This window comes from Brachyhypopomus gauderio, chromosome 1, assembly GCF_052324685.1.
Source record: "Brachyhypopomus gauderio isolate BG-103 chromosome 1, BGAUD_0.2, whole genome shotgun sequence".
Taxonomy (NCBI): Eukaryota; Metazoa; Chordata; class Actinopteri; order Gymnotiformes; family Hypopomidae; genus Brachyhypopomus; species Brachyhypopomus gauderio.
This window is the reverse complement of record NC_135211.1, coordinates 52302126-52315847: the sequence shown is the minus strand read 5'-3', so window position 1 is coordinate 52315847 and position 13722 is coordinate 52302126. Positions and strand designations below refer to the sequence as shown.

Genomic DNA, 13722 nt, shown 5'->3' with positions numbered 1-13722 from the left:
GTGCCACTATATCCCATATGTGCCACTATATCCCATACGTGCCACTATATCCCATATGTGCCACTATATCCCATACGTGCCACTATATCCCATATGTGCCACTATATCCCATATGTGCCACTATATCCCATATGTGCCACTATATCCCATACGTGCCACTATATCCCATATGTGCCACTATATCCCATATGTGCCACTATATCCCATACGTGCCACTATATCCCATATGTGCCACTATATCCCATATGTGCCACTATATCCCATATGTGCCACTATATCCCATACGTGCCACTATATCCCATATGTGCCACTATATCCCATACGTGCCACTATATCCCATACGTGCCACTATATCCCATACGTGCCACTATATCCCATACGTGCCACTATATCCCATATGTGCCACTATATCCCATATGTGCCACTATATCCCATATGTGCCACTATATCCCATATGTGCCACTATATCCCATACGTGCCACTATATCCCATACGTGCCACTATATCCCATACGTGCCACTATATCCCATATGTGCCACTATATCCCATATGTGCCACTATATCCCATATGTGCCACTATATCCCATATGTGCCACTATATCCCATACGTGCCACTATATCCCATATGTGCCACTATATCCCATATGTGCCACTATATCCCATATGTGCCACTATATCCCATATGTGCCACTATATCCCATACGTGCCACTATATCCCATACGTGCCACTATATCCCATATGTGCCACTATATCCCATATGTGCCACTATATCCCATATGTGCCACTATATCCCATATGTGCCACTATATCACATATGTGCCACTATATCCCATATGTGCCACTATATCACATATGTGCCACTATATCCCATACGTGCCACTATATCCCATATGTGCCACTATATCCCATACGTGCCACTATATCCCATACGTGCCACTATATCCCATATGTGCCACTATATCCCATATGTGTAACACCAGGGTTTTTTCTTCTCCATTCCATCTGATCTATGGATCTACACAGTTCCCACTATCACCCCCCGTCTACCTGGAGACGGCTCCATATACATAACAAAGGACAGGCCTGGATGGCCTGGATGGCCTGGATGGCACCTCGTCTTTTGATGAGCTCTATAGCTAGTAGGGGAGTATGAAAATGCTTGTAGTCCTATTAAGAGGATAGATGACAAAATATTATATATCCTGGAGAGACATTGAGCAGAAGACAAAGTCTTTTTTACTGCACGAGTTCCATCACACCATGACACACACATACACACACACACACACGATACAATAATCATACATGGTACTATGTCAGAGCACAGTGGGAGGACTATGTAAAATGTGATTGTGTGTGTGTGTGTGTGTGTGTGTGTTCAGGCCATAGTAATGCCTTGTGAATGAAGCTCTATGGGGGACATCCTCTGCCCTTCAACCCAAACACACACACACACACACACACACACAACCCAAAAATCAATCCTGCCCAAGCTGCTCAGATACACACACACACACACACATCCATATACACTTATACACTCACACACACACACCTATATACACTTATACACAGACACACACCAAAAATCAATCCAGCCCCAGCTGCTCCAGCACACACGCAAACACACACACACCCACCCACACACACACACACAAACACCCACACACATGCATACATGCCCATACCACCTTTATTGTAGCCAAACATGAATTTATTATTTTTGCTAAGAACAAAGACTAAATTGTGTAAAACCACACAAGGCTTTCTGTGTGGGAGGCCATCGGTGTTCCTGCCTCCCCACATTCGCCCCAGGTCCCCGGGAGAGACGGGGTGCACAGCGGGGGGTGTTTGGAGAGGAGAGGACCCGATAGAGGGGTAGGAGAGAGGGATTAGGAAGATGAGGCATAGGGGGTGAGGGCGTCCTGGGGCGGGGCTGCTATGGGATGCCCAACGGCCAAAAAACCTTTAGAGCCAGAAGCCGGCAGAGCACATCAATATTTTAACATCTCCGCACCTGTGGGAGAGCACAGAGCACATATACTACACACAGAACACACATACTACACACGTACTACACACAGAACACACATACTACACACAGAACACACATACTACACACGTACTATACACAGAACACACATACTACACACCAATGATGTCAGTAACGCGTTACTCTAATCTTACAACTTTTTTCAGTAACGAGTAATATAACGCGTTACTATTTCCAGTCCAGTAATCAGATTAAAGTTACTTATCCAAATAACTGTGCATTACTATTTTTTATTTTACTTAGTAAAAATATATATATTTCCTTTCTTCTTGGCTCAGTTAAACTTTTGCGTCTGACTGTAGTGCTTGACTCCGCACGTGAACCTGTGAGAGGGCGAGCACGTTCACGTCATTCTGTGCAGTGTTCCCCGTAATGATATGTGGTAGTGTAAAGAAACACCCCTCACAAACAGGGGAAGGAACATTTACCTGACGAATTTTAATGTTGCATTGTGTTCCAGGTTTGAAAAGTGCTGGAATTTTGGCTAACGTGGCCTACTTTAAAATGCTTAAAATTGTAATGGTATTTCGTTTCACAACAAATAGCTGTCTGACTGAATAGTTCGCTTGTATTATGTTTACAAATATATTTACAAATAATACCGCGCAGTGACACAAACGTAATGTCAGGAGATACATTATTCAAATGTCAGGAGATACATTATTACTGTTAAAAATGCACTTCCAATAAAGTGAGTATTGAAAAAACAAATTTTGCTGCTGAATGTAACTACTAAAGTAACTTGTAATCTAACGTAGTCAGTAATCGTATTACTTTTTCAAGGTAACTAAGCCATCACTGCTACACACGTACTACAAACGTACTACACAGAGAACACACGTACTACACAGAACACACATACTACACACGTACTACAAACATACTACACACAGAACACACATACTACACACGTACTACACACAGAACACACGTACTACACACAGAACACACATACTACACACGTACTACACAGAACGCACGTACTACACACAGAACGCACGTACTACACATGTACTACACACAGAACGCACATACTACACACAGAACACACGTAGTAATCATATTACTTTTTCAAGGTAACTAAGCCATCACTGCTACACACGTACTACAAACGTACTACACAGAGTACACACGTACTACACAGAACACATACTACACACGTACTACAAACGTACTACACACAGAACACACATACTACACACGTACTACACACAGAACACACGTACTACACACAGAACACACATACTACACACGTACTACACAGAACGCACATACTACACACAGAACGCACGTACTACACATGTACTACACACAGAACGCACATACTACACACGTACTACACACAGAACACACATACTACACACAGAACACACGTACTACACACAGAACACACATACTACACACAGAACACATGTACTACACACGTACTACACACAGAACACACACAGAAAACAGATACTACACACAGACTACACACAGAACACACTCGCACAAGCCCGCATTTCATCAGGGAGCCCATTCCACAGCATTGGACCTGCAACACAGAATGCTCTTTTCCCAGTGGAACATAACTTATAGGGCGGAACCACAGGCAAGTGTTGGCTTGAAGATCTAAGTGTACGCATCGGGGAGTATGGCTGGAGTAACCTACTTAAGTAGGAAGGAGCAAGGTCATGCAGGGATTTAAAAACCAACTCGAGCAGTTTGTACTGGATGCAATACTACACTGGAAGCCAATGAAGGTGACACAGAACCGGAGTAATATGCTCCCAAGATCTTTTATGTGTAAGCACCCTCGCAGCTGAATTCTGCGCATACTGCAGCTTGCTCAAGGCCCGCGCAGGGAGGCCATACAACAGAGCATTGGAGTAATCCAGTCGGCATGTGACAAACGCATGGATCAAGGTCTCAGCAGCAGCAAAAGAAAGGAAAGGGCGAATCCTAGAAATACTCCTAAGGTGGAAGAAGGCTGACCTACATGTATTTTTAATGTGTGACTCAAAAGATAACGTAGAGTCAAACGTGACTCCGAGATTTCTTACCTCAGCAGAGGTAGAAACAACAAAACCCGGAATACTAACAGTAGTGTCACCAAGTCTCCTAACTGTAGTAGGAGAAGCAATTATGATGGCCTCAGACTTTCTATTGTTTAAACTCAGAAAGTTCTCCATCATCCGTGCCTTAACGTCCGTTAAGCAGCTCAACAAGGCAAGAGGAGGCAAGCTATGGGAGGTTTGGTGTAGATATAAATCTGCACATCATCAGCATAGCAGTGAAACTGCAGCCCATCCTGCCTAATAATGTCCCCAAGAGGAAGCAGGTACAAAATGAAAAGCAGAGGTCCAAGCACTGAGCCCTGGGGGACTCCATGTGAAACGGAACAAATGTCGGATTTAAAACCTCCAATAGAAACAAACTGCTGCCTGTCAGAGAGATAAAAAGTGATCCATGCTAACGCAGTCCCAGTTATGCCAATCATATTTTTAAGCCGAGATAGCAATAGGCTATGGCACACTGTGTCAAATGCTGCAGTTAGGTCCAGTAAAATAAGCAAACTAAGCAGTCCCTGGTCAGCCGCCATCAACAAATCATTCACCACCCTGACAAGAGCAGTTTCAGTACTGTGATTTCTCCTAAAATCTGACTGAAAGACCTCAAACAGATCACAGGATTCAATATGTTCCTTTAACTGCGCAGCTACTGTTCGCTCCAGCAGTTTAGTGAGAAATGGGAGATTTGAAATGGGCCTATAGTTATCAAAATTCTCAGGATCTAAGCCAGGCCTCTTGAGAACTGGTGTGATGGCTGCCAGCTTCAAACATGCCGGAACCATTCCTGAGCTAAGTGAAGCATTAATAACCATAGTAATAAGAGGACAGACAGACGGAGAACAGGCTTTCACCCATTGTGTTGGCATGGGATCCAGTTGACATGTCGTTGCCCTAGAGGTCATAACAAGCTTTGAAACAAACTGCTGATCTACAGCATCAAAAGCAGTAAAATAACTGCTACTGGACTGCGAGAATGGTCGAGATGTATCCAACACATTCACAGTAGACTGAAACTGTGAGTATACTGTGTCTATTTTATGATTGAAAAATCCATAAAACGAGAACAACGTTCAAGCGACACACGTACTACACACAGAACTAACACAGAACACACGTACCACACACAGATCACGTGAAGGTCACCCCAGCTGGAGGACAGTTCTAATATCTGTCCAGATAGCTGGAGTTACTGGCGAATTTACGAAGAGCGTTGGCTTGTACCCCCGCACTTAAGAGGAGGAAACAGTAATGAGACACATATCCTGTGAGAGCTAGGGGGGTGGAGAGTGTAGATATCCTTATGTGACTCACGCCTCCTCTGACATGACACTGCACAACAGGTGAGAACAGCCAGGTCGTGCAGGGGTCAGCGCCCCGGTGGCTCTAACCGTGTTCATCTCACACCATCCCCACCAGAGCGGCGCTGTCACACTAAAACACTGATTTGTAGATTTGTTCTTATCTGAGACTGTGACCTTTCTGAAAAGAGAGATATTCCAGTCCATGTAGCTAAAGCGCGCAGTAAAACATTTTTATAAAGATCAGGCAGGTCTTGTTCTCTCTGCGTCCTACTCCAATGCCAGATCGCGGCGCCCTCTTCCTTCCTGGGGGTATGTAACATGATGTCTCTGTCAAATTCCAGAATGACAGCAGTAATTTTTCATGTCTGTAACAGACTGGATCCACACAGAGATCACATTCTGGTTCACAGCAGTCAGTTAGAAACCTGGGCAGCTACTAAAATGAAGCATTTCTAAAAAGGGCTGAAACCTGGCGTTTCACACAGTGGTTTATTCAGGCACTGGGCGCTGTGACGTGATTGGACACGACCGAAAGGGAAACAATTCAGATAAAACAAGAAGTGGAAGAGCCAAGAGAGAACCAGTCAACACGATGTACAAGAGGAGTGTTTAACATATTTTAAAATGTACCATCGTTAAATGTTGAGGTAGCTGAACATAATATAATAATAATATAAGGTTACTGTTCGGTTGTGTTACCACCACTGCATCCCAGACAGCAGGTTTAGTACGATAGAAGCACAGATGTTTTTTTAACTTACAGTGTTGTTAAGTAGTCTAACCTCCATTTACATGCCCACAGCCTCCATCTACATACCTACAGCCTCCATCTACATAGCCACAGCCTCCATCTACATACCCACAGCCTCCATCTACATACCTACAGCCTCCATCTACATAGCCACAGCCTCCATCTACATACCCACAGCCTCCATCTACATACCCACAGCCTCCATCTACATGACTACAGCCTCCATCTACATGACTACAGCCTCCATCTACATACCTACAGCCTCCATTTACATGCCCACAGCCTCCATCTACATACCTACAGCCTCCATCTCCATGCCCACAGCCTCCATCTACATACCTACAGCCTCCATCTACATACCTACAGCCTCCATCTACATGACTACAGCCTCCATCTACATACCTACAGCCTCCATCTACATACCTACAGCCTCCATCTACATGACTACAGCCTCCATCTACATACCTACAGCCTCCATCTACATACCTACAGCCTCCATCTACCTGACTACAGCCTCCATCTACATGCCCACAGCCTCCATCTACATACCTACAGCCTCCATCTACATGACTACAGCCTCCATCTACATACCTACAGCCTCCATCTACATACCTACAGCCTCCATCTACATACCTACATCCTCCATCTACATGACTACAGCCTCCATCTACATGACTACAGCCCCCATCTACATACCTACAGCCTCCATCTCCATGCCCACAGCCTCCATCCACATACCTACAGCCTCCATCTACATACCTACAGCCTCCATCTCCATGCCCACAGCCTCCATCTACATGACTACAGCCTCCATCTACATACCTACAGCCTCCATCTACATGACTACAGCCTCCATCTACATGACTACAGTCTCCATCTACATGCCCACAGCCTCCATCTACACGCCCACAGCCTTCAACTACATACCTACAACCTCCATCTACATACCTACAACCTCCATCTGCATGACTACAACCTCCATCTACATGACTACACGCACACACACACACACACACACACACACACACTCCCACACTCCCCCCCCCACACACACACACACACTCCCACACTCCCCCCCCCACACACACACACCCACCCACACTCCCCCCCCCACACACACACCCACCCACCCACACACACACACCCACCCACACTCCCCCCCCCACACACACACACCCACCCACCCACACACACAGGTCCTCAGCGAGCTGGTTTTGGCATGCACGACAGACCTGTGCCACGCAGACGAAGTGTGTGAGGACGGCGGCCCGCTGCTGGGGGGTGGGCTTGGTGAGCACCATGAGCTGGATCCAGCGGGACACACTGTTGAAGAGGGAGATGAAGCGCTCCAGGATGGGGTTGTCCACAGTGCAGCCATGCATCACAAAACTGTGGTAGTCCTGGAACTACAGCACCACACACACACACACGCATATTTACACACACACAAACACACACATACACTCACACACACTCACACACACAAACTTTTACACACACTCACACACCAGGATCTTGCAGAAGGACTTGTACTCCAAGTAGGTTAGGTGGTCGGCGAGTTCAGAGGAGTCCAGATGATCAAAAAGCAGAGACATCTTCCTCTTCTTCGACAGGGATGGGACTCGCTGAGTTACCTGCCGTTTCCACTTATACGATGGCCTGCGAGGGACAAAAAGTACTCAAAGAAATGTAAAAAACCCACTACAATAAAACAACGCTAAAGGTTCAATTCTACTTGAGTCTATGTATAATTTTGGGAGGGATTGATTGTACTGGTTTTCACATGATAATGTGTGTGTTTTGTGTGTATGCTTTTAATTGTGTGTGTATGTGTGTGTGTGTGTGTGTGTGTGTGTGTGTGTGTGTGTGTGTGTGTGTACGTGTGTGTGTGTGTGTGTACGTGTGTGAGCACACTTACACACTCTCTACATCAATAAGTTGGCTCTCTCTCTCATTGCCTTCTGTGTTGAGCTGTTCCCTGAGATCTCTAATCTGTTCAGCTAAAGCTGGATTGAGATTGAACTCTGCAGGAAACTCTGAGATCCAGAATCTACAGAAGGAGAGAGAGAAAAGAGAGAGAGAGAGAGAATTGGAATATATGTACTAAGCTTCAAAGCTGTGGTGCAAACAATACAGGATTCACATATGTGAGAGACTACAGTGTTGAATGTTCAGCTGAGAGAGAGACTGTAGTTTAGAACATTCAGCTGTGTGAGAGAGACTAGTTTAGAACGTTTAGCTGTGAGACTGTAGTTTAGAACATTCAGCTGTGTGAGAGACTATAGTTTAGAACGTTCAGCTGTGAGAGAGACTGTAGTTTAGAACATTCAGCTGTGAGAGAGACTGTAGTTTAGAACATTCAGCTGTGAGAGAGACTGTAGTTTAGAACATTCAGCTGTGTGAGAGAGACTGTAGTTTAGAACATTCAGCTGTGTGAGAAAGACTAGTTTAGAACGTTTAGCTGTGAGAGAGACTGTAGTTTAGAACATTCAGCTGTGAGAGAGACTGTAGTTTAGAACATTCAGCTGTGTGAGAGAGACTGTAGTTTAGAACATTCAGCTGTGTGAGAAAGACTAGTTTAGAACGTTTAGCTGTGAGAGAGACTGTAGTTTAGAACATTCAGCTGTGTGAGAGACTATAGTTTAGAACGTTCAGCTGTGAGAGAGACTGTAGTTTAGAACATTCAGCTGTGAGAGAGACTGTAGTTTAGAACATTCAGCTGTGTGAGAGAGACTATAGTTTAGAACATTCAGCTGTGTGAGAGAGACTGTAGTTTAGAACATTCAGCTGTGAGAGAGACTGTAGTTTAGAACGTTCAGCTGTGAGAGAGACTGTAGTTTAGAACATTCAGCTGTGTGAGAGAGACTATAGTTTAGAACCTTCAGCTGTGTGAGAGAGACTGTAGTTTAGAACATTCAGCTGTGAGAGAGACTGTAGTTTAGAACGTTCAGCTGTGAGAGAGACTGTAGTGGACGTTCAGCTGTGTGAGAGAGACTGTAGTGGACATTCAGCTGTGTGAGAGAGACTGTAGTGGACGTTCAGCTGTGTGAGAGAGACTGTAGTGGACGTTCAGCTGTGAGAGAGACTGTAGTGGACGTTGAGCTGTGAGAGAGACTGTTCAGTCTTACTTGACCAGGTGACAGATTCGACTCCTGATCTCAGCCGTTGATCTCTCCTCCTGAGACCTGATGTTTTGTTAAGACTCGGTAACCCCGTTCACTGAAACCAGGGACCCTGTACGACAACATTCTGGTTTATACACGTCAGAAACCATAAGCCTGAAGGTGCAGAGGTGAAGCTTATCCCCAACCCACGGGTGGGGGTCCACGTGACAGAAGGATACTTGTGCAGGAGCATTCTGGCCAGGTCCGTAGAGGGCAGGTACCAGGGATGCATCATCAGAAACATACGCACCAAAGAGGTGTCCTTCAGCTTCCCAGTGTCATCTAGACAAACGCCAACACAATAGGTCACAGCCTGGTATCGCCCAATCACGTGCCAACACAACAGGTCACAGCCTGGCATCATCCAATCACGCGTCAACACAACTGCTCACAGCCTGCCATTGTCTAATAACGTGTCCGAGCACAGCAGTCAGTGAAAGCAGACTAAAACCATTTACAGACATAACATTTGAATGATGTAAAAACGTTAACAGACATAATCAGACATGTCACTTAATACACCAGCATTTTATACACTAACACTTAACACACAGGCACTTAATACACCAGCACTTAACGCACTAACATGTAATATTCTGACCCTTAATACATCAGCACTTAACACACTAACATGTAATATTTTGACCCATAATACATCAGCACTTAACACACAACACTTAACACGCTGGAACCCAACAATGCTGACACTCAACACTTTAACGCTTAATACACCAACACTTAACACACTCACCAAATGCTAGGATGGAGGCCTCCACCAGTTCCTCCACCGTGGCCGACTCCAATGACAGCGCCTCCATTCTCTCGTTCCTATCTCGCTGTCAGTCCTGTCAGAGACTCAATCGCTCACTCCCTTGTTCCTCCTCTTCCTCCTCTTTCTTCCTCTTCTTTCGCCACTCCTCTACTCCCTAAAAAGGAATAAAACAGCAAAAATCACATAATCACATATTCATGGATTCATTCGCTTGTCTTTGGTGCTTGGCACACAAAACCTGACCTTATGTTCTAAAGGCTCCCACAATGAACCTTTTCCTCGTTTACAATGCTAATACAACGTATTCAACATGAAGAAAGTATATGAAGCATTGAAACGAAGGTGCCAGTGGCAGTCTAGTTTGGCCATCCTGTAACACACCACACGCTGGAAATGGTTTAGAGTTGTAACACACCACACACTGGAAATGGTTTAGAGTTATAACACACCACACACTGGAAATGGTTTAGAGTTATAACACACAACACGCTGGAAATGGTTTAGAGTTATAACACACCACACGCTGGAAATGGTTTAGAGTTATAACACACCACACGCTGGAAATGGTTTAGAGTTATAACACACCACACGCTGGAAATGGTTTAGAGTTGTAACACACCACACGCTGGAAATGGTTTAGAGTTATAACACACCACACACTGGAAATGGTTTAGAGTTATAACACACAACACGCTGGAAATGGTTTAGAGCAGGCGTACTCAACTAAATTTGTCCGCGGTCCAATTTTGGCAGATACCTGTGACCTGAGGTCCGGTGCGGCGGGGGTGGCGAACGTAAGTTGTTGAGGGGGGGGGGGGGGGGGTGCGAACGGTGGAGGCGTTTATACTTTCGCGAGCGTTACTGCAGTGTTCTCCGAAACGATAGGCGTTTTGTCCGAAACGATATGTGGTAGAAACACCCCTCAAAACAGGGGAATGAACATTTACCTGACCAATTTTAATGTTGCTATATGTTTCAGATTTGAAAAGTGCTGGAATTTAGGTTAAAGCGCTTGAAATTGTAACTACTTGGTTTCACAACAAATAGCTGTCTGACTGAATAGTTCTCTTGTATTAGGTTAACAAATACGAGCCTCTTGTAATTCCAGGACGAAACATGAGAGAACGTGAAGACGTGAAGATTGGGCGTTTTTTAAATAAACAACCATTAAATAATGTGATAAAAAGCGAATTATTTCGAGTATATGTATAAATATTTAACGTAATTATGTTTAACATGCTGGGAAATATTGAAATGGACCTTGAAAGTGACGTACAAGTGCTTTAATTCCACCTTATAAAGGTGTATGAACCCTGAAAACGTGACTTTGTTCATTGCGCTGAAGCGCGGCATGAAGTTACAAAATTCGGGAGGTGCACGACCTCTCGAACTGACAGCGCGCGAGGCACTCGCGCACACGCGGAGCCACAGCGATTACGTAATTTTTGCCGCGCGGACCCTCGCGCCGCTTGCGAAGCGTCAACCAGGCAGGCTTGTTGTTGAGCGGGGGGTGGCGAACGTAAGTTGTTGAGCGGGGGTGGCAAACGTAACACTCGTGACGGAGTGTTTTTTCAATAGCCCTGAAATAAATGCTACGGTTTTGTTTTGGTCCGTATCCAGTTAATCAGGAATGAGATTGGGTCCGGACAGGACTGCGTTCGGGTCCGGATCCGGACCGCGGTCCGCCAGTTGAGTACCCCTGGTTTAGAGTTATAACACACCACACGCTGGAAATGGTTTAGAGTTATAACACACCACACGCTGGAAATGGTTTAGAGTTATAACACACCACACGCTGGAAATGGTTTAGAGTTATAACACACCACATGCTGGAAATGGTTTAGAGTTATAACACACCACACACTGGAAATGGTTTAGAGTTATAACACACCACACGCTGGAAATGGTTTAGAGTTATAACACACCACACACTGGAAATGGTTTAGAGTTATAACACACCACACACTGGAAATGGTTTAGAGTTGTAACACACCACACACTGGAAATGGTTTAGAGTTATAACACACCACACACTGGAAATGGTTTAGAGTTATAACACACAACACGCTGGAAATGGTTTAGAGTTGTAACACACCACACACTGGAAATGGTTTAGAGTTATAACACACCACACACTGGAAATGGTTTAGAGTTATAACACACAACACGCTGGAAATGGTTTAGAGTTATAACACACCACACACTGGAAATGGTTTAGAGTTATAACACACCACACACTGGAAATGGTTTAGAGTTATAACACACCACACGCTGGAAATGGTTTAGAGTTATAACACACCACACACTGGAAATGGTTTAGAGTTATAACACACCACACACTGGAAATGGTTTAGAGTTATAACACACCACACGCTGGAAATGGTTTAGAGTTATAACACACCACACACTGGAAATGGTTTAGAGTTATAACACACCACACACTGGAAATGGTTTAGAGTTATAACACACCACACGCTGGAAATGGTTTAGAGTTATAACACACCACACGCTGGAAATGGTTTAGAGTTGTAACACACCACACGCTGGAAATGGTTTAGAGTTATAACACACCACACGCTGGAAATGGTTTAGAGTTATAACACACCACACGCTGGAAATGGTTTAGAGTTATAACACACCACACACTGGAAATGGTTTAGAGTTATAACACACCACACACTGGAAATGGTTTAGAGTTGTAACACACCACACACTGGAAATGGTTTAGAGTTATAACACACCACACACTGGAAATGGTTTAGAGTTATAACACACAACACGCTGGAAATGGTTTAGAGTTGTAACACACCACACACTGGAAATGGTTTAGAGTTATAACACACCACACACTGGAAATGGTTTAGAGTTATAACACACAACACGCTGGAAATGGTTTAGAGTTATAACACACCACACACTGGAAATGGTTTAGAGTTATAACACACAACACGCTGGAAATGGTTTAGAGTTATAACACACCACACACTGGAAATGGTTTAGAGTTATAACACACCACACGCTGGAAATGGTTTAGAGTTATAACACACCACACACTGGAAATGGTTTAGAGTTATAACACACCACACGCTGGAAATGGTTTAGAGTTATAACACACCACACACTGGAAATGGTTTAGAGTTATAACACACCACACGCTGGAAATGGTTTAGAGTTATAACACACCACACGCTGGAAATGGTTTAGAGTTATAACACACCACACGCTGGAAATGGTTTAGAGTTATAACACACCACACGCTGGAAATGGTTTAGAGTTATAACACACCACACGCTGGAAATGGTTTAGAGTTATAACACACCACACGCTGGAAATGGTTTAGAGTTATAACACACCACACACTGGAAATGGTTTAGAGTTATAACACACCACACACTGGAAATGGTTTAGAGTTATAACACACCACACACTGGAAATGGTTTAGAGTTGTAACACACCACACACTGGAAATGGTTTAGAGTTATAACACACCACACACTGGAAATGGTTTAGAGTTATAACACACAACACGCTGGAAATGGTTTAGAGTTGTAACACACCACACACTGGAAATGGTTTAGAGTTATAACACACCACACACTGGAAATGGTTTAGAGTTATAACACACAACA

The 13722-nt window shown here is 44.3% G+C and overlaps 1 protein-coding gene across 3 annotated transcripts in view; it reads right to left on the bottom strand.

Moving 5' to 3' along the window:
• The window catches only part of LOC143525261 (RAS guanyl-releasing protein 2-like), a 45567-nt gene that overhangs the window by 15751 nt on the left and 16094 nt on the right, over positions 1-13722 (bottom strand). For all 3 annotated transcript variants that reach the window (XR_013133604.1, XM_077018978.1, XM_077018968.1), the window contains 6 exons: positions 10073-10247; positions 9501-9603; positions 9286-9342; positions 8076-8207; positions 7666-7816; positions 7390-7563 (listed from right to left, as the gene is read on the bottom strand). Coding sequence is in view for 2 of the 3 variants with exons in the window: in XM_077018978.1 (XP_076875093.1) it covers positions 7390-7563; positions 7666-7816; positions 8076-8207; positions 9286-9342; positions 9501-9603; positions 10073-10139 (684 nt within the window). In the remaining variant the exon portion in view is untranslated. The remainder of the gene's footprint in view (positions 1-7389; positions 7564-7665; positions 7817-8075; positions 8208-9285; positions 9343-9500; positions 9604-10072; positions 10248-13722) is intronic.